Raw genomic sequence first — 22,562 nt, 5'->3', positions numbered from 1 at the left:
GGGCAAGCCGAACTACGAAATGTCCACACAAGAAAGGTGAGATGAAAGCAAGACAAGAACACGCACACACATTCGCAAAACTCTCGAACCGCGTTTCTAAGACTGTTTATCCATTTCCGGGTAGAAGAATGTTCTGCTCCGATATTAATTAAGAGTGTACATGGGAATTCTGCACGAATGCATTTGAAAATCTGAAATTGTGCGCCGATATTTGGAGATAAGCACGCCATTTGAACGAGACAGCTTTAATATGTCTGGAGGCAACTGTCATTGTCTCTACTAAATGACACAAGAAAGCAATAACCAGGCGCATTCCTGACCCAATGTGTCCCACAGGAAAGATTCCCATACGGCGTCACACATCTAAATCTTTCTTAAGCTTCCCCACTCGCTATTACCATTTCTAGATGAAGAAATTTGGTCTAAGTTTGTTGTTGTTTTGGTTTTAAATGCCTTCCCATGTCTTGGGCTCATCCGCTCCCGTATGATCATAGAAAGTATTGAGAGCTGCTCTGTAACTGGATAATATGGGAAAATATACTTGAGAGGAATATATTTCATTTTCAATGTTTATTTGAACTGATATTTATTACTGGACATATATAGAATTGAACCATTTCAACTTCAATTTTATCTAAGTTACAATAAATATGCTTAAGAGTCGGCGGACAGAAATCAATGTCAAGGCCATACTGTATATATTCATTTATAAGCCGGAAAAATATTGTACTACCTTGTAGTGAGGTATATGGTGCCCATTTCAATTAAGTGAAACCAAATATGGTAAATCACCAGAATACAGAACAGATTAACCATGTTGTGTTTCTTCAAACTGGTCAAGATGGTCACCCGAACAGAGAGTTTTGCAACTATAGGTTTATTTCTATTCGAGTTAATGCTGATACACGAACAAAGATGACAATATTGGATAGTAACAGGCCAGTGTTTGTTTTTCCGGATGCCAATTGCCCTTTCAGACTCGGAAGCGATGATAAGACCACACAGGTTGGAAGCAAGCTACCTAAAATGCCCATTTGAGGGTTTAAAACAATCAAGTTGGGGATACAAATTTAAGCACATGAAACACACAAGGGACAACTTCTCCCTTCTTAGTGTTTTATGTTGCCCCTTTTTGGCATTCTATGACAAACAAAAAAACGTGGTTGAGTCAACGACTGGCCACTGAGGCAAAGGGTCACGCAAGTCAACTGTGAGTTCAGACTAAGTTGTTACTCACCTAATCTTGACAGAGCTTAAGATGGAGAGCCTTAAAACTGGCTTTAAAAACAAACACCATGTAAGGCAGCTTCCAAAGGCATGACCATAATCTGACCATATTGGTCTAATTTGCGATGAAAGAGTGACAGACCGATCAAACCTTAGCGTTACCGTGTTTTTTGGACGATAATGCGCACTTAAAATCCTTTAATTCTCTCAAAATTCAAGATTGTATCTTATAACGAGGTGCTTATGATATATGGATATGGAATTGAAGTAAATAAAGTTGGACTAATTTGCTGTCCTGGTTTGCAACCCGCTGCACCTTATAACCTCCGTCCCTTATATGGAAATATGGAACACACACAAAAGACAAATATCAGACTTAAGTTGCAATATGAACGACGATAAAATGACATACAGCTATGGAAAAAACGAGAGACTACTGCAAAATAGACTGATTGCTCTTTGTTCGTAAACATTGGCGTAAAATTATTATTAGTTAGTTTTATGCTTTTTGTATTGCAGTATATTACAAGAAAGAAGTTGACGTGAAGTGAACATACAAGAACAAAATATTCTTCAGAACAATACCAAAGAGGAAAGGAAGTAATCAAAATTCCAGGTGATCAACCAACAAATATGCAGTCTAGTATTGGAGCATAACAAGCATTAAATTGCTAAATGGAGATTAGTTGCTAACTTGATTTGTATCATAGACCGAGAATGACGAGGATGCTATAAGCGTATCATCGGTATAACGGCAATATTGACATAATTTGAAAACAGCTTCAACAAACACTGGAAAATTGAAAGTAAGGGCGATGTGGGAGGTGGACACAAGAGTGAAGTATCCGCTTTTCATTAATCTTGTCCATGAAGTAAGGTAGGGAATTTCCAGAATCAGAAAAAAAGATGAAGCAGGAATGTCAACAAGAAAGGAATTTACTAATTGGTAGGGTCGAAGAATTTCAGCTTGCAAACCTGTAATCTTAATAGACAGAAGCAGTCGACTCAGTCAGATAAGGAGGTGAGAAGAACTACATAGTGTAGAATAGGTTTGTTGAATCTAACGGTTCAACGTACCGCATTATCCTGACTCTGGACTGAACGGTACCACTACAGAAAGGGGAACCAGATGTCCTCGTTTGTCCATGTGTGCACTTACTGGGAAGCAGACAAAGCGAATTTCCCTAATTCCGTCATGTGTTCTTTCGCTGCGGGGACCTCATGGCCCATGTCCATTTGAAAGGTTTGAAATAACGATGAGTCCTAGAAGATGGGTCACCCCATCATCATGCCAAACACATCCCTACGCAGAGATGTAACAGACCCCTTGTAAGCGAGCATTTTATCCAGTCCAGATCTACAATTTCCCAACTCTCACTACCACTGCTTGTTGTTTAGAAAAAGATCAAAATCCCCTTTTGAAAGGGCTGTTGCTCTAAAAGGCAAACGTCAGGGAAACGGTAAACATTCACAGTAATCTGTAACAATGATAGCAGGGGGAGTAGTATCTTGAGAGACGATCCTGTTCTTGGCTCTCAAGTGAAAGCAATTTAGCGGTTCTGCCGTGATAACGTACAGCAAATGTATGGGGAAGCTCACACGTCCTTTTTTTTTTGTCTGTGAAGTTCTCCTTGAAACTGTGCAACCATTACAGTACATTCAGTAACCTAAACACTTGTCCTCTTGCAATGATGGACAGCGTGTTTGCTCTTAAAAATCAGAGTGATCTGGATCTTGATATATGCTTTTATTTGACGCACACTGTTATTTATGTCATGAATAACTCAAAGCAGTCGTGTTTCTGGAGTTACCAGCCAATTGTCCCCTCGTAAAATGTCAGTAAAGAATATAGTTTATGTGGATAAAGCTGCATTGACATGGAACATTTGTACTGCTAATGCTATGGTACAGTCTGGTGTTTGGCTGTCAAGTGACATCATTAGTGAAGTCACATGTTTGAAATCCACATGTAACCTGAATGCGCATACCACATAAAGCTCAAGACCTACGGTGTAAAGGAACACTTAAGAAAATATAAGTGACTTTCGGAGTGATTTTTGGAAAAGCAAGCTCAGAATTTAGCAGTTTCTAAATACAGAGTCTTCTGTTATTGCACCTTCTGGAATGTCTCTTCTAAGTCGACTTTGTTATTGAAGCACCAAATGTATTTCTATTCTCAAGCAAGTGGTGTTTTATTTGAATTCCTCTCTTGCAACCTTCAACCACAGGAGGAAATACCGACATATGTTCGAGGTAAAGCCTTAAAGTGATTCTATGTAAGATGCAATAAAACACACGTCTGCTTTAATAGCTTGTACTTAAGGATCTTGGAAACCGCATCAAACAGTCTCTTCTAATCAATTTCACCTCATCGGAAGACTTCTCTTATGATGAGTCATCTCGGCATTCAGCCGATGTATGTTAACATTAAATGCTGCCGTCGCCACCACCACAGAATATAGGGTTGGATTGTGGTCATTTATGTGAATTGTGGCGAACCTAAAAAAAAATAAAAAAAATAAATTCAAGTGTCATGGGAACAAAAACAGCGCCAATGAGAAGATCTCCCCTATAAGGTACATGCATTTTTTTCCCTCTTTTTGACATTCATGCGGTATCAGCTGCGCTATAATTTCCCATAGTGGTCACCGGTTGTTGCCAATGACCAAAAAAAGCATGGTGCTAATAGTAGCTGAAGCAGAAAACCGGTTAAGGAGCAAGACCAACATAATCCCATTTCACGGCTTCCAATCTGGTGTATTTGGGTGACTGGGTGTGTTTGTGTAATTTTGTTTCTCCCTACAACTTTGCATTTATAACCACCACCATTACATTCAGTCCGCAGCCTGTCACATATCCTAAAAGACACATCACAACTTCTCAGGTTTCAGTCAGCCATCTGTGCTTTCACTACCTTTTCTCTCAAGGTGACTTAAATTGTCTAATGTCTCATGTGGTCCTCAAACAGATGGACAAACCTCCAGTGGAACGCTTTAGTTTTGAAAGGAGATTTAAAAACAACCGGCACCATCCATAGAGTTCAGTGGTTTTATGTTTCACAATGGACTGAAATCATTTTTTAAACAAAGTAATCCAATATGATTCACTATAATACAATGTAAATCTTACCTTACAAGAACTATAATTCCAAATTAGTTTCACTGTCTATTTTTCAGCCAAGACCACAGTAGACTGTTAGCTAATATTGGTGCAAGGTAAATAAAGTGCACAAATGTTTAACTTTTTCCATCTCTGCCAAGTGAGGATAATACGCAGACAAGTGAACACAACTGTAGAACTGCATGTTTTAGTTGGAAACAAAATCTTTTCATCCCTATTACAACAATCCATCCATCAAATCCATTTGTTTTATGGAGTAGGATATGGAACCTATCCCAGGTGATTCTATTAAAAAAAATAAAAAATAAATCTAACCTAAATCAGGATGGTTGGTGCAGTGGAAGACTGTGTATCTTCCCCATCCCCAAATTAGAGAAATAGTTATAGAGAATTAGAAAGAAGTCTGATGATGAGGGAAGAACGACTGTGCTGTATATTTTTACTCACTGTGACACCCCATTTTTTATTCTAAGTGAACTGATTAAAAATCATGATCAACAAATGTCAGAGTTTTAACAGTCAGGTATGAATATTTGAGTGAATTATTGTCAAATCCTGGAAGTACAGATATGTGATTCTTGCCTAAAAGGCAACCCGTCCTCATAGGAATTATTATTGATTTGTACTGTCACTTAGATTGGATTTTAATTCATTCTCTATCATCTTTAATCCAGATTGAGAATTACATCAAAGAGAGCCTGAAAACAGAGATGGCGCAACTGCAACACAGCGCTGTACACAACCACACAGCAGCCATGTTGGAAATGGGCACCAACCTTCTCTCTCAAACTGCAGAACAAACGCGGAAGCTGACCGATGTTGAGACACAGGTAATATTGTTCTTACATATATTCTTACATCCCGCATGGTCCAGATGATCAATTAGCCTCTAAATCTTAAAAATAAAAGAAATATGAATCTAAAAAAAAATAAATGGCTTCAGATTTGCTAAATGAGAACGCCATTTGCATTTGCGTGTGTCTGTCTATCCCAGGTTTTGAATCAAACATCGAGACTTGAGATCCAGCTGCTGGAAAATTCGCTTTCTACTAACAAATTGGAGAAGCAGTTAATGGTCCAGACCAATGAGATCAACAAACTTCATGACAAGAACAGGTAAATAACGTAAAAGTTTAAGCAAAAAAAAAAAAAAAAACGTCATGAGGAAGGTTTGAAAGTGAAATAGCTATAGTTAATATGTACATAGACACTTATATGTACTTTGATATGTACATATATATGTAAATATCTACATGTATCCATACATATACATGTACATATATACGTACATATACATATATGCGTACATGTACATGTATGCGTACATATACATACGTACAACTATATAAACACACACACATACACTTATATATAACTTCTAACGTGTTCCATGAGATTTTCTAAATGTATTCAAAACAATTTATTCCTTTTATTAAGCAGCGTTTCCCTGGTCTTTTTACCTTTTCCCGTAGCCTCTTGGAGCAGAAGATGTTAGAGATGGAGGTGAGGCACCACAAAGAATTGGAGACTCTAAAGCAGGAGAAAGGAAGTCTTCAGGTTCTTGTTGGGAGGCAGAGCGGGGTTATCAAGGAGCTCGAAGCCCAGCTGAGCCGGGCCACGGGAAACAGCACCGCCCTGCAGAGACAGCAGCAGGAGATGATGGACACCGTCCACAACCTGCTCAACCTTTGCTCCAAAGATGGAGGTAGGATAAATGGAGGCTGACACTGTCATTTTACCTGATATTACCGCAGAGAGTTTAGAATTATTGGACTAGCTATTAGTTAAGTTGATTCAGAGTATTTTGGATCCCAAGAGGATGAGGCTGCATGATTCCCAGGATCTTTGCCTTTGCTTCGCTCCATCATGAGTTTGAATTTTTTAATAGAAAGACGGCCAAGTAATACCGTGAAATGTGCTTCAGATATTCCTAGTGTCCCAATACTGTCGTCACGTTCTTCTTAAAGAAGACATAGTATGCATTTTTTTGCACTCCCAAGAGTCCTTATAAAAGGTCCCCGATAGTCATCAGTCAAATTACACAAATAATAAAGAACTGCAGTAGGATTCACGTTTGACTTTTGTTCAAATCATTTGGATCAGGGTGGTTCCTTCTTTTACAAGCGCTGATTAGGTTTTTTGTTTTCATGCCATTACAAAGTCAGATTTGATGACTTTTCAGAATCCTCTAGGGACTAATCTACAACTAATGTTATTGGAGAATTTTGGAAACTTTCAGACTTCCTCCAGAAAAGATGTTAACACATCCGCGTCAAAACTCAGTCATAAAAAAATTCTAATTTCTCGTTAAGATTCGATTGTATCATCACTTGTGGAGTCAGCCAGGCTTCCAAATTATGCTTTGTCAAAACTATTTGTACGAAAACAATTAAAAACTTACAGTTCAATTATGGGTACATTTTATACAAGAAAGCATCTACTTGAGAAGTAGCCGTTTGCAAATTCTAAAGCTGAATCAAACAGCCACAACGGTAACTAAAGTTAAACTCCGGCCAACTGGCTGTCAGCACGTGAAAGCAGCCAATCAAAATCAGTCCACTACTGAACACTCCACAATTCCAAAAAAATTGCAGAGACGCTGACATAGGCGAGCCATTGGGAATCACACTTCATTTATTTGCCAATGCATTTACTTGCACAGTACTGACATATTGAATGCATCTCGTTCAAAATTGGCCCGCACCAAACAAGTACTTTGTTTCGTAACTAAATGTAACCTCGACGAACAGTTTGACGCACCCTTCTCTCATAACAAAATTGCTCAGACTCCCTTGAATAAAATTGCTCATCTTCATGACTGATGACTCGCAATGATTGTCAACAACGATTTAAAGGCAGTAAACAGATCACGGTTTATTTCAACAGTATAAATACGGGCAAGCGTTTACATTTTCCGTGTCCCAAAAGTAGTGAGCTAATTTTAGAACAGGCCCCCACGGGTTGCTCACGTGGTCCTTGGAGGCAAACCCTGCGGACACAATCTCAGTGACCCCTGACCTGACCTAAGAGAAGGCCAATTGGTCCTCATCAGACCACACTGTGTAAAGAAAACCATTTGACCGACTAAATCTTGAATCGATCGTCGCATTGAAATAATTTATTTCTCTGGGCAGATGCTCCAGATTTTCCAATCCTCCTGAAATTATGATGACACCATTCTGTAAATCTTACCCCATTGCAGGAAACGCAGGGATAGTGCCTGTAAAAATCTGAAGCAATGAAAGCAGCAATGTGTTTCTTGTCTGAACCTGGCTGCTTCTGTTAAAGAGGCTTAGTGGCTTTTACAAAACACGGTGATCCTTGATTTGCAACAACTGGTTCTCAAGCGTTATTTAGAAAACAGCTGTGCATACTTTTTGAAAGAAATGTCAAACAGAATGCCATTTATAAAGACTAAAGTTGATTTTATTCCTCTGAGTCTGGCTCACCTGTAATAATATAAACTCACAAGTTTTCCGTTAAGCCCAACATGACCTTATTTTGATCAAATGCAGTTTATTTTTTCATCACAAACACAAAATTCTAAATGATGGATTATAAAAGAATTTATGCATCATCGTTTGAGTTGCATGTGTTTCACAAGACATTTGTAGGCTACCCGTGGTAATGCTTCGAGAAACCTACAGTGCTTCAAGAGATCTTTCGGTTGTCACATCATGAACCGATAGCTGCCGAAACACAATTAATAAATGTTGCTTGCTTTTGTAATTTTAATAGGCCATGCGATATAATATCACGGGTGGACTGACCTTCTTGTCATCCATCTGCTAAGATTTGTTTCGTAATCGTTGCCATAGTCCTTGGAGACAGTTATGGCTTTGCTTCTAAATATGCATTATCGCAATCTCTTGATGAGCTACAACACACACGCAAATTGGTTTACTGGAACTGTCAAGTTGAATGAAATTCCCTTGAATAAATATTTCATCATCCTTTCAAATCTTTAAGTATCACGTTTAGCGTCTTAACTGGACTCACTGAATGTGCAGTGTCGCTGTTGCAGTGTGGTGGGTCCTTCCCTCCTCTGTAGCGCGTTTCAGGGTTGAGGCGGGTGTGCAGGTTAGAGGTCGTCCCTCTCCTAACCCCAGCCTGAATAAGTCAAACTGTAATAGTTCCTGAGGGATGGCCTGTCTGAATGAGATGACGGGTGGGTGGATGGACCTCACTGATCATTTGACACGCTGGTCTTGTTTTGAGACTGCATTTAAAAAAAAACATGCGCTTTTACTTTTTGTTTTTGTGCAAACTGCCACAATCGTAAGAATATGTTAAAGAGGCAACTTTATTATAAATGTCTGTTTTTGAGATGAAAACAAATATATACAAGTTAAGTGGATTATGTTTGCAATCATACTTTATAAACTGTGGGCAGCGGTTTCTATTCACTGCTGCATATTGACATTAAATGACAATTTGGGGTTATTTTCCTAATAATATGCTGACTCATGTCTGCTAGTCATTTCATTTTTCACAACACTGAGCTTATTCAGACTTTTTTTCCCCTTTTCCCCAAGCAGTACATGTACAACTTTTCCATGTGTGTTTTCTAATATTGCAGTGAAAACAGATATATTTGATGTGGCTAGATGAAGCAATTTGTTGAAATTGTATTCATTACCCGAAGCTCATTAGGGTGCAATGAGCCGCAGACTGCCATTAAAAGTAATTGACCACAGCTTTGGAACACTCTTTTAAAGTTGCTGGCTGCAAAGTAAGAATTTGTTTTACAGTTTTCTGTTATCTCGTGGGATTAGTGTTATCCATCATTTTTATTGCAGATTTATTAATTCGTAAAAAAAATTATTTAAAAAAAAATTGCATTATGTGCATATACGATTTAAAATAGTATCATGGCCGTCAAAATATGCGATCAAACTTTAACAGCGGTGTGTGTATCCCTAATGGCCAAGCATAGTAAAGTATTATATATTTTTAATGTAATTTTCATAGATTTATGCCAAAACCATACTTTTATAATGATGGCCATTTAACCACATATAGTCCTTCGAGGTCAAAATTACACCAAGCTGGGTTGGAAAATGTATCGAAAAATGTTTATGCACTTTTTTGTCTTTGTCTGTACTGGGTTAAGGGTGTTATATTTGTGTTCCATGTTATTGTACCACAAATTTGCATAACTAAATCGATCGCTGTGAAAATGATTAATTATGCCTGTGAACAAAAAGCAGTTTTACAATGCAAAGATTGCTAGAGTTGGATTATGTTTATCGTAATTTTGAATATCAATAATATTGTCTTTTCCATTATTTGTGTGTGTGTGTGTGTGTCTGAGGAGGAGTTAACAGAATACCGTGAAATAGTACTGACATAATTTTGTCGTGCTGTACATCATTCAAACAAAAATGTGAAAGAACTTCATTGGCTCATGTAAGTGAATCAGGCTCAGCTGGACTTAAAGACTGATTGCAGTCACATGGGAGCAGTGATGTCTATAGCAGTCCATTTAGATCCAATTTTCACTCTGTTCAGTTCCAGGATTTGGGCTCATTTGGCACAAGCACTGATTTATGCAAACACCCAAGGCCTATTGGTCTTTTCACATGAACCCCCTGCTGAATATGAGTCCCCACTGAACCACTAAATATTTTACTGCAAACAAATATTGGGACATTAATAATATTTGGAGATCTGGGCAGCAAGCGGTATAAGGGAACCAGTCTCATAGCGGCACTTCCAGTCCCAGAGCGGTTTTCTTCCACTTTGGGAAATCTCAGTAGCTATTGTGGAATAATTGCCAACACTAATTTCAGGCCCCAAAAAAAAAAAAAAAAACCACCAACATTAACCTCCCAGGCTCCTTAAAAGTACCCCGCTGTCAGCCTGCTTGGGGTAAATTACCGCCTGACAGGGCTATCCTTTGTTGTATTAGAGTCTGGGGTGCAAGGGGCTGCAATGTCGACCTGTCACAGCAGGAGACTCTTGTCACTGACACTCAATACTTCGGCAAAATGGCCAAATACTGTAGTGGGCCCAAATAAACGACCTACTTCCAAAGGAGGGGTCCTTTGCGCGCAGGCGGATCAAAGCAAAAGCATCGGATCACTGACTCATTTCACTTTCCAATGACATCTTCTTTGACTCCTCAATATTAACAATAAAAACAATGGGGTGAAAACTGACATGAACCCATTAAGTGGGAGGAGAAAGACCCAGAAGAAAGAGGATGTTAAAAAAGAAAATCTGAAGGAATTTCCATCACTATAACAAGGCTTGGAAAGTAAATATAAACCACTTGTTATAACAGGAACTTGAAATTTATAGCTTGTAGTATTTTGTCCATAGCCTCATGCTTGGTTTCAAAATAGTGCAGCCATAATTATCTACAGATGGAAATGGATGCAGCTGGTCTGTCAAAGTTTGAAGCCCACTTGGAGAGATTGGGGAATCTGGTCGGTGAACTCCTGTTCTTCTGCTAATAAGCTAGTTGACCTCAGATTTTATCTTGAAGTTATGAGATACTCACAGCGAGACTTTGCTGTCGATCTTCTGCCTTCTGATTCTCCGATCGTGAAAACGAGAAGGATCGCAGGTAAAGGTTACTCATACGGACCAATCAAATGAAGAGAGGCGATTGGAAAAATATATGTTGAATTTAAATCATCGTCAAGCTACCATCTACAGAAAAGAATATTTTTTTATGTGGAAATATTGGCGGTGCACCAACCACATAGGTTGCTTACATACCATCTGATGTACTTTTCGTTGCAGTTCCACTGTTCTTTTCCAAATCACAATAATGCCAAAAATCACACTCGAGACAAAAGACAGTAATGGTTTATAACAAACTTTTGAAACTCTACCCTGTTTTTAAATGTTGTCTTAAATTCCGCCATGGTGGATTAACCGATGACTCTAATTTGGCGATGGGAGTAAATTTGAGCTTGTATGACTTGTTTTCCATTATGGGCTCTGCGACTACAGAATACAAACACTGCCATGAACTTGATAATTGGAAGGCGTTACAAGCAGCATAGTCAACAGCCCATAGACAACTCAATGAAGAAGAAGAGGCCCTGGTTGGGTTGCTTTTGGTTCTTTAGTTGTGAATCAGGAAACGTTCAACCAACGATGTAACTGGAACACAGAGTACTGCAGATGATTGGATCTGCTCAGGAGGACCAAGTGACCAAAAGGCCAGTGCAAAGACAAAAAAAGGCCTCTGGATCAAGAAGATAAGCTTGTAACTGAGACTTTAGTAGGTTTTAAAGACCTACACAGCAATTACTTGCAGTTCAGGGAACACAGACAACAGCTCTTATGTCAAAGGCTTTGACAATTGCTGCTAGAGAATTGACGAACTGACGCAAACTTGTTTTTGTGGCGAGCAAATTGCGCTGAGATGCAGTGTGATGAGATGCCGGTTCGAAGCAAAGCGCTGTGCCAAACTGTTGGGCAGCCTATCTTCGGGGTGGAAAAAAGTACCCGGATCAGTTTATGGAAACCTACCAAAAATATCAGATATGTTACAGGTTTGCTGGCCATGATTCGCTGTACAAAAATATTTTTCAGGCTACAGTCCGAAACATCTCCAATAATACTCACTCTAAGCTTGCAATGCACCTTTCCCAAATTTAAATCTGCAGATTCTATTTTAAGTAATGGCAGCACTGATCTTTTGTTTTTGCACCCGCAGTCCCAAAAGTCCTGGATGAAGAAAAGAAGTTCCGGGATTGTGCCGATCTTTACCAGGCTGGCTTTCATAAGAATGGCGTCTACAACATCCAGATCAACCAGCAAGAGAACAAAAGGGTAAGACGCCACAATAGGGTCTCCAAAATTCCACTGTCAAGTGAAATCATCACTCGATGCGAACACTTCCATTGTTGGTTTAAAGCAAAGCACTTGTATTCTTTGCATTGGCTCAAAATTTGTCTTTGCAAATGAACTAAAGTCACCGCGCCACCGTGGGACATCTGCCACTGATGAGTGCAAATGATGAGTCCAAGCTGTGAATACTCCTGGCAGCTTTGAAAATGCAGGAATTTTGGCGAGGGGTGAGGTGTGAAGCCAGATATGGAGTTGAACACGACGCAGGGGTTATGCGTGTGATATGTTCTTAACCTCACTGCGGCTCACCACCAACTGATTGATGAAGGCGATAATTTGATAAATGGAGAGGTTTGAAGTAGGTGTGAGTGGACTGTATCCGTCAAACTCCACGCCACTGCTGGAATGGTCTCAAAGGTGGCTAGCGGCTGTTTGTGTGTGCATGCCCGAGATGGATGTGAGACGGTCTCCTGGAAATGATCATGTCAGGGGTACTTCCTTAATTAGACTCAGACAGCGTTCATGTATGTTCAGCTGTGTGGGCTGGCCGATGTGAAAGACCTTCCCTACTGCACGCTGGTGTCTCAAACTCAAAACAATGAGCAACCCCGCAGATAGACCCACAGCTCGGCATTATCAGCTTACGCACACTGAGGTCCAAGGTTAAGGGCCACATTACACCCAGGTGTCTCCTGGTATGTGTCCATCCCAGACCTCCACTTTGATCTGGACCCTCTGATGAGGAACACCTCGAGGGAGTTGGTAAAGGATAAGGAGATGCTGATTAGTTTTGAGTGGGACGCAGATACACCAAGTTCCCAAACATGACCCGAAATAACTGACCCTTCATTGTTTCTAAATGCCGCCGAGAATCACATCAAATATTCAATTCATTACGTTCCAGTTATATAGTATTACACCTAATAAATTCCAAAAATGGCAGCCCACTGGGTGCTATCAGTGTCGCACTGTCAAAGTCGATTCTCTTTTTGATTTATAGGTCTATTGCAACATGGAAACAGCTGGCGGCGGATGGACGATCATCCAGCGCAGAGAAGACGGCAGTGTGGATTTCCAGAGAACATGGAAGGAATACAAAATGGTGAGAAAAGACAAATACCTGCATCATCCATGACTAATACACAAGAGATGATATTGGTGGTCCTTTTCCACATAAAACAAACAATGTAAAACGATGTTATAAGCACAACATCGTGAAGCAACAATACTTTAGCAATCAGGTTTTGACAAATATGAACTTTTTGGCGGTCGAACATGTTGAAAAGGGTCCGCTGATCCATTCGGAACACTTCAGCCAGATGTTATTCCTCCTCAACTTTCGCCCCTTTTTTTTCTTGTATTAGAAACATTGTCTAGGGTGTCTTAGACCCGCCAAGATGTTATCAATCCCATTCTCAAACAGGAAATTATTGTGTGTAAATATGACAACAACAGTTTTTGTCCCCCTCTGTTGCACTGTGCTTGGTGTTTTTCGGAGAGCATCATCACGGAAATATCGATGCGTACTTTACAATGGAAGGGTTAATGTTTTAAGTCGATGCTTTGGTCAAACACTGAATTGCATTTATTATTCCTGGCGGTTAAACTGGTGACTTTGCTGTATAAGTCACCACCGTATGCCCTCCAATAGTTTATTATCAGATGGACTATATGTTTATACTTTCCCCTATCTGCTTTCTGTCTCGAGTTTAATTTCCCCTACTTCTTTACTTGTCCGTCTAGAAAGGATCTCAATGGCGTTTTGAGATGGTACAAGCGAGTGCAATACCATGCTAGATCGTGTTACTCAGACTCATAAAGAAACAAAAATGAAATATTTTGTCAGATAATGCTATTAACATCTGGGGTTGAGAAAAGGTTAGAGCTCGTCACTTGAATTCTACACTTGCACAAAAGCCTTGGATTGCCATGGCAACATATTAGAGCAGAACCGACATGACTGCAAACTGACTCCTGAATTGGATGACTTTAGCGGAAGTTCTATATATTATTGCCTTAAAAAAAAGTATCATGGAAATATTTTGGGAGTAAAACCATCATGTGTAAGTCCTGAGAGACCTGACATGGAAAGCCTACAGCATTGAACAGGTGCACAATGAGTGCATTACGTTACATGAGAGGTACCATAGACCTTTGCTTGACATTCACAGGACATTGTGAAACGCAACAGCGACGCTTTATCGCGCTCTCCTTCAACAGTTTGGAGGTGACTGATGGTGTTTTATAGCGTTATTAGTTTTCACATTCTTGGTCTTCATAGGCTTGTGAATGGGTTTAACACACTCAAAGGATCTGTTATTCGTTTCAATCACGGTGCTGTGGTCAGTCGTTGTAACGTTGTTAGTTAGGCCAACCATCCACAAAAATCCACTTTGACTGAAATTTTCTCTCTAGACAGGTCTTGACACGGACTCTGGTTCCTAACAGGAGACCAAGCTGATATTCACTAAAGAGTGAAATATGTTGTATAGAAAGAAGAAGCTATAAAAAAGGGGCCCGCTCACTTGCTCTTCCACCCACTCTGCAGGACATGCCTAAGCCCCCAAGAATGCGCCATATTTACTTTCCCTCCTTCCCATTCCTCATCACCACACACGCTAAGCACAAACACAGACTTCACCTCCACCACAACCATCATCATCAACCCCACTTCCTACTGGATGACTTTTGTCAGAGCTGTAATGTCATTGCACTCCTCGCTATTAGCCTCTGCAATCCACAGCTGTCCAAAGCACTTTGCCGTCCACCAGCAGCCACTACGCATACAAAACACTTTGCATTTGTTTTGATAAAGAGCATCCCAAGCATGCAGTATAAACAGTCTTTAGGAAAAGTATTTAGGAAATATCAGTTCAACATGTGTGACTTAAGTTCAAGAAAGACCTGGAAGACACGTGTATTTATGCAAACTGAGCAGTGCCCAATTCTGACAAATGTAAGAATAAGTTCATCAGTATAGTGAGAAATAATTAGTCATAGACAATCAAGATTACCAAATATGTCTTTCCAGTAGCAACTTAAACTTTTGTCTTCTTTGATTCCAGGGATTTGGAAGCACATCTGCAGAGCACTGGTTGGGAAATGAATATGTTTACCAGATGACCAGCCAAAGGCAGTACATCCTCCGCGTTGAACTGACTGACTGGGACGGACACCAGGCCTTCTCACTCTATGATCGCTTTCAAATTGGCAGCGAGAAGCAGAATTACAGGTAATGATCACATGACCACAAAGAATATCTTGTACCTCTCCGAAATCCAACATTTGCTCCCGTAGAATTTCACAATGGAGCGCTCCACTAAGAGCCAAAATGGATGAGGCTTGTAAAAAAAATTTTAAAAAACCCTCAACATTCCTTTATCCAAACACTTCTTTGCATAACAAAAATATTTCATCACATTCAATCCCAGATTTTTGTCAGAGGAACCTGGCTATGGAAATCACACGTTTTGGATGGAAAAACAGGATTTAAAGTGCTTTAAACTGTAGATGCCTGTCTGACAACACAGGCAATCAGTTAAATAATACATTCTTAAAATGACCTGCCTGTAAACTTTGAGCGCTCAATTCCAGGATATGATTCAAACAGATACATTCTCACTTATACAGTATGCTTCCCTCCCAATGCGTTAGAAAAGTCAGGCAATTTATTTTTACTGTAGACGAAAATTATTTTGCAATCCTTAATGGCGTAATTGTTTACTCACTTAACTTTCGTACGGGCAGTGCAAGAGCAATTCCGATTAAGTACCTTAATTTAATACATCAATAAAGATTAATTGGACCTTTCCACAAGATGGTACAAAAGCCCATTTTTTTGTTCCTCTTACATCATAAGATTGTTGAACGTTTACTGATTTACTGCTAACATCTGTCGGTGAAGGGATGCTAGCAGTGGTTAGCAAGCTAGCCCCTTTGCTGCGACCGTAGAACAAATCAATTTGGTTAACCGAGTTTTGAACAAAATAATGGTGCCATAAAGTTACAGTTGGCTAAATCTATATAGCTTATTTTTCTTGCTAATGAGATATTTGCATAATGTGTTTTATAAAATTTCATTTCATGGATTCTCCTGCAAACAAGAAGCAATGATTGCGCAACGGCTCTGATTGATTTTCCACCTTCTTTCCGCTTCAAGATGAACGAACGGAAAGACGGGTTTTCAGACAGGTTACGCTTGTTACTAGTATAAATAAAGTCTTAACAGGCAGAACTCAAGTCTGACAGGTGTGTGTCTGCAGAGCACTGAGCATTGAATGGTTTATGTAATGGGTCACACTTGGGCTACCACACACACCAGTCAGTCACACGGTCCAATCTTGCAATCCTCCAATTTCAGTACCGTTTAACGTCTGTATCAGATCCAAAAGTAAATACCTCGAAATGTTGATCCTTTGTATTTATATTTTAAAAACCAAAATGTTTTTCCTCGGAAAATATCGAGGTTTGCCCCATTGCAGTATTCTCTGAACACCCTCAAATTGTTGCTTTGTTCTCCGCTTATATTATAGATGGAAAGAAAATGAGACATGAAACACAGAAAGATGGAAATACTTAAATTGACAGATGAAGTGGAGCGATCGTAAAAACTTAAAAACCTTATAGGGACAGGAACATTTTCCAATCAGTTCGATTGTGTTGATCCTGTTATGCAATCCTTGGGAGAGGTCTTTTTGAATATAAATTCGAGCCAACAAAAATGGATCACTATGTTGTCTGTGTAAATGTCCTTTGACAGACATGTTAGATGGTGTGGGGCTATGGGGGGGGCAGAATGTTTCTGTTTATTCTTACGGGGGTTAGTGATAACAGACGGCTTCTCCAACATGAAAAATTGCTACAAAAAGGCAAACGTTCCAAGAAATCCCTGGCCTCAACGTACATTTCTGACAACTTCACTTCTCAAGTTTTCACGGTAATTCTGGTTCTGACAGACAACAATTCCCTTTTGTTGTGAAAATTGGAATGAGATTCTGAAACATATAAAGACTTTAACCTCAACGCTTTCTTATTTCTGGTGTGGGGATGTTTGCCTTGTTGCCATAGTTAATCTGGAGAAATGTAGTGTGAGGACAGCGGTTCACCTTGCATGGCCTCGGTCTTTGGGGTTCACTCTCGGGGACACGAAAAAACAAACAAACAAAAGATTAAGGAATATTAATCCGATATTTTAAAGAACACAACGAGGACCTTGCTGAAACGACATCATATCTTAAGCATAACGTACTTTCTTTAGAGAAACCAAATATGAGATTCCTGTAAATCAGCTTTGCTTGGGTTTGTATCCACTCCATCTGAGGAAAGCAAATCAATGACTAGTTCCACCTTCTTGGGCTGTAGCCTCATAGTTTGGAGTCTGGTTGACGTGATCATTTCTATAAATATGTTTGTTCCTAAGAAAAACTTTTTGTAGGACATTTGCTCATTGCTTTTCTAAAACATTGGCCAACAGAAACCAGAAGGTGCTGCCACATTATGCGATCTGGGACCTCTGCGTGTTTAAATGTCATAACTCACTATCGTGCTTATTGCTATTGATTGAAGGGGAAAGTAGTGAGTAATCCAATCTGCTTTTTATTGAGTTAGGGAAGATTATTTTTGGTCCTGTTCAGGTACGAGCAGCTACGCTGCGTCAACAAGAGTCAGATGATTGATACCGATTGATAAGATCCGTGTGAGGTACTGACAAATGCAGTCAGAGACACACAGCAAAGAGAAATATGAACAGTCCAACAATAACCAAGCAAACTCAAGACAACATTCTTGGTATTAACTTGCCAATAAAAGGCAGTGTTCTCGCTACACATTATCTTCCTAGCTTTTTTCCCCACTTTTTCAGCAGCCCAAATTCAAATGATCAGCTCATCAGCATGTTCCGCGAGGGCCTGATTACAATCCCGATCATTTGAATCAGGTGTGTTGCAGGAGGAAACCCCTAAAACAGGGGTCCTCAATCCTGTTCCTCGAGGGCCAGTGTCCTGCCTGTTTCCATTTTACCCTGGAGCAACAAACATGGTTCAAATGATTAGGTATTCAGCAAGGTCTGCAGAAGCTAGATAACGACCCTGATCCTTTGAATCAGATACAGCGGGGAGAGAGGAAACAGGCAGGACACGGGCCCTCGAGGAACAGGATTGAAGACCCTTGCTCTAAAACATGTCATTTTTTTATTTTTACTAATCTATCATGGCACACTTGACTATTCCATCCATTATCTATCAGGGGTGCTGGAGCCTATCCCGGTTATCTACAGGCAGTAGGCGGGGTACACCCTGAACTGGTAGCCAGACAATTGCAGGCGCACACGTAGACAAACAACCATCCGAGCTCACAATCATACCTAGGGGCAATTTAGAGTGTCCAGTCAACCTGCTATGCATGTTTTTGGAATGTGGGAGGAAACCCACGCAGGCCAGGGGAGATCATGCAAACTCCACAAATGAAGGCCGGAGCCGGAATCGAACCCACAACCTCTGCACTGTGAGGCCATCGTGCTAACCAGTCGGCCACCGTGCCACCCACTTGGCTATTATCCCTCCGAAATATGGAAAGAAAAGTAATTTATAAAAAGTGTTTCATTTGAAAGCTGTGAGAAAAAAATTATGGGTTTAACACTCAAAGATTTATTGCACCGTAGTTTGTGTTTCAAGTAAGTTTCATATGAACTTTGTGCAGGGTAGTGCTTGGACTCGTCTTCCTAAGGTTGCTGTATGACAGCAATAACCTCTGTTCATAATAACGGACCACATGTTCATAGATCGGGGGCCCCATGTCAATCCAATCCTGCTCTGGTGTAATCCAACACGTTTCTCCTGTGTGTTTGGAGAAACAACTCCAAGACCTGCTTGAGACCTACAGTACATCTCTACATTGAATTTGCATTTCGATGAGGAAAACCTCAATGAGGTTTGAACGATATTTACGAACGTTAAAGAAAATTGGTACGCATGAGTTTGTTTTGTTCTTCTTCTGATTACGGTTTTATAACGCAGCACGATGCCAATCACTGTGACCTAGTTTCACTTGGAAATGGTGTCAGACAAACAATTTGCAGACATCTGATGCCTCCACTGACCATGTTACAGTTATTTTCTTTTGTTGACTGGGGTGTATAAAACCGATTGGACTTAATCTCCCCTTAAAAGTACTTTGTTGACACTTGGTAAACACGTATATAGATTACATCCAAACTTCTTCAAAGGCATTTTGGATGATTTACGAAGACATGGCAAGAATGAACAAAATAATTGAGCCGGGGTGTGGACTAAATCAATCTGTCTCCATCTTGATGCAGTTCCAAACAAACAATTGCTGTGGTTTGATGGTTGTGAAACAGCAATCTGACGGATCAAACTTGCTTTTGTAGTACAGAAGGTACTTTTACGCCCGTCACCCTCGCCGTGGCTAACTTAACTTCAATACATTGATTTCTACGCGAAGTTTCATTTTCTGTCTACAGCCAAAATTACAGTGTGTGTGCAAAAACACACATATACATCTGTATAAGTCCGTACGACGGGTACGCAACTCACTGGAAATACACAAGCAGAGGTAAACAATCTTAGCTCAGAGCTCTGTGGGAGGGAGGAGGAAACCGAACTTGAATATAATTGTTGATGGTGGAGAGTAACAAGCGGAAATGACGTCTATTTGTGTCCACGTCACCGGTATGTTGCCGCTTAAATCAGGTTATTCAAAAGTGGGAGTAACTGTCCACTCACGCACCTGGAAACAGGTTATTGATTTTGATCTTAACCCGAAAAGTAAACGTAGTCTATGTTGTTCCCGTCTCCTATTGTGTTCCTTATCTTTATCGTCATGAAGTCACTTTATGACTTGGCCCATTTTGAGGTGGGTCTACTTCCAAATTGGGGGTAGAACAGACCCTGGCAGGAAGCACAGCAGATAGCAAATGTCTGTTCACTTCGTAGTTGTTGGTCTGGTGTGTATGCCGGACACCCAGTAAACACAGACGCATAGTATTTAAAGCTTCCTGTCAAAGTGTCATTCTGAAAATCCTTCTTGATGATGAGCCTCTGCAATTCGTTACTGCAGTAGAGATCACACCGGCTTTGTGAAATGGAGAGTCAAGAGTTAAAAGTGTAAGTCTGGTCTTTATCAGAGTAGTAGCAGACCTTATCCTTGACACAACATGTTTAGTTACTTGGAATTAGGCCTTGCTGGCAATTCTACTCATAAGCGAGTTGGTATGTTGTCAAATAGAACATCATTTTGAAGACATCTCCTGCCTGTTTGACTGAATTATTGGGGAGCTTCCTTAGTATTTGCATACTATTTTCTGGAATGCTGCCCAGCAATGCAGCATGGTTCACTTGATAATTATTTCGGGAGCACTAAACGACTATCAGTAAACAACTTTGAACATAAAGTTGTTTATATTACATCCTGATCCTTGCATTGGATCACAATATAAATTGTTTCAATCCTCATTTTTTCCCCTAATGTTTTTACTCCTCCTCCTACAGATCAATCTTTTACACAGCTGTATAAATAAAGGAGTCTTTTTAAGGTAAATGACTTCTTCTTCGCTAAAGGGAGTTTACCAGTCTCGCTGTGGTATTCAAACTACTGCAAATTACTCTTACTTGCTCCTAAGTCATCAACTGTCATAGGTTAAATTTAACAGCAAAACACATTTTTAATCAAGGCTAAGTGATATATCCGTAAGCAACCAGTGCCGTGAATTTCCGCACTTGACAGGTCAGTTTGGAGAATGTGAATGCTTTGATCCAAACTCTGGTTTGATTGACCTTTTGTCTGCCACGCTTGGAAGAGTTGGGGCAGATCTTGGCCCAATTGGTCGTGCAAATTCACATCGTGGTATTTTCTTTAGTTTGGTCGTCATGCCTTCTGACTTTCATTGGATTTGCAGACAAGGCTATTTTTTTCCTTGTTGAATGAATCACACATAATACAACCAGCCAGTCACATTCCAGTTGCAAAAATGAGGTAAGATCTGATCTAAACACAATAAAATGGCAGTCTCCTCTTAAATTTAACATCTGCTTCTATTGCCCTTTAGTTGTCATTTTATATCCAGTCAGTCTTTCTAATGTTGTTACAGGTGTTCTATTAAGCTCATTCACAACAAAAATAAATATCTCTCAGGAGACATCTCCGGCAGCATGTTGTGTCTTTATTGCCTTCCGTCACTCACACTCCTCTTCCCTCGCCCTCACCCTGATGTGTTTTCATGTCCGACCTCCCTCCTTCTGATGTCTCTCAGGCTATTCCTGAAAAGTCACAGTGGGACGGCAGGCAGGCAGAGCAGCCTGGTGATCCACGGAGCAGACTTCAGCACCAAGGACATGGACAATGACAACTGCATGTGCAAGTGCGCCCTCATGTTCACTGGTGGTGAGTGCCGTTCCAATAGTTTCACTTTATGCAAGACTGTAAACACCTTACTTTAATTTGATTCATTTAAATAATTTATGGGGTCCTTCACGTGGTTCAGAAATTTCGGAGAGGAATAAAAACAGTTCAACGGCGCAAAGAGACAAGCAACGAAAAGAACTACAATGGAATTGCTAAAGTCTCAACTTTCTTAACATCATACATGTCCTAAATAAATTCTACAACTGTTAGTAAGAAAATGCAAAGTTTTATTAGGAAGTAAATCTAAAGGCATTTTAGCTAATTAATAGCATTTGAAGAAAAGGAGAATAATAGATGACGGATGGAATTATGAAATTACTCCCGATATCACAAATAAATAATTGAGGAAGAAAAAAAAATTAATTGATCACGAAATAATTTTGGGGGGTATTTTGTAAATTCCAATGTTTTATTCAGTGACGAAAAATTATGTTTGCATATGGCACCATAACTAAGCAAAAAAAAAACAAATAGGCATTAATAATGCACTCATGACACATACATCCTAGAAATCTAAAACTTTACGCCTTAAATTACTGGCAGCCTAGGAAACAATTTTGTGTTTCTTTTTATTTATTCATTTTTTCCAACGGAAATCAATGCCGTTACACATGCGCTACCACAAGTCCATGTTTGGCTTCACAGGCCAGCTACAACATCCATACCTTATTAGTTCATGTCTGACTGAACTGACCCTCCTGTAAAACCTAAAATTGGCTAATGTTGCAGAATATATTGTAATATCTATCCACACCTATTAAGCCACATCCCTCCCTCGCTGCACTGTGGTTGGAAAACGAGCACAATAAAAAAAAAATAATGCGCAGGCACCGCACCAAACATCGACATGATTTAAAATGACACGGCTTCTCCTGCCTTGAAAGTGGAACCTAGTGACCCTCGCTGCTCTTGTGCTGCTTTCTGACAGCTAATCAAGTGTTTCGAAAAGCTCTCCCATCGGAATTGCTGCATGTCAATGGGAATAC

At 39.9% G+C, this 22,562-nt stretch overlaps 1 protein-coding gene across 1 annotated transcript in view; it reads left to right on the top strand.

The window, feature by feature from the left end:
• The window catches only part of angpt1 (angiopoietin 1), a 37,202-nt gene that overhangs the window by 10,760 nt on the left and 3,880 nt on the right, over positions 1–22,562 (top strand). Inside the window, exons 2-8 of the mRNA XM_088318902.1 lie at positions 5,022–5,177; positions 5,342–5,463; positions 5,820–6,052; positions 12,023–12,138; positions 13,157–13,258; positions 15,222–15,388; positions 21,425–21,555. Coding sequence (XP_088175028.1) covers positions 5,022–5,177; positions 5,342–5,463; positions 5,820–6,052; positions 12,023–12,138; positions 13,157–13,258; positions 15,222–15,388; positions 21,425–21,555 — 1,027 coding nt within the window. The remainder of the gene's footprint in view (positions 1–5,021; positions 5,178–5,341; positions 5,464–5,819; positions 6,053–12,022; positions 12,139–13,156; positions 13,259–15,221; positions 15,389–21,424; positions 21,556–22,562) is intronic.

This window comes from Idiotropiscis lumnitzeri, chromosome 16 (genome assembly GCF_059441095.1).
Source record: "Idiotropiscis lumnitzeri isolate Australia: NSW breed Sydney's pygmy pipehorse chromosome 16, RoL_Ilum_1.0, whole genome shotgun sequence".
Classification (NCBI taxonomy): Eukaryota; Metazoa; Chordata; class Actinopteri; order Syngnathiformes; family Syngnathidae; genus Idiotropiscis; species Idiotropiscis lumnitzeri.
Note: the sequence above shows the minus strand (reverse complement) of the source record. Positions and strands in the feature narration are given on the sequence as shown.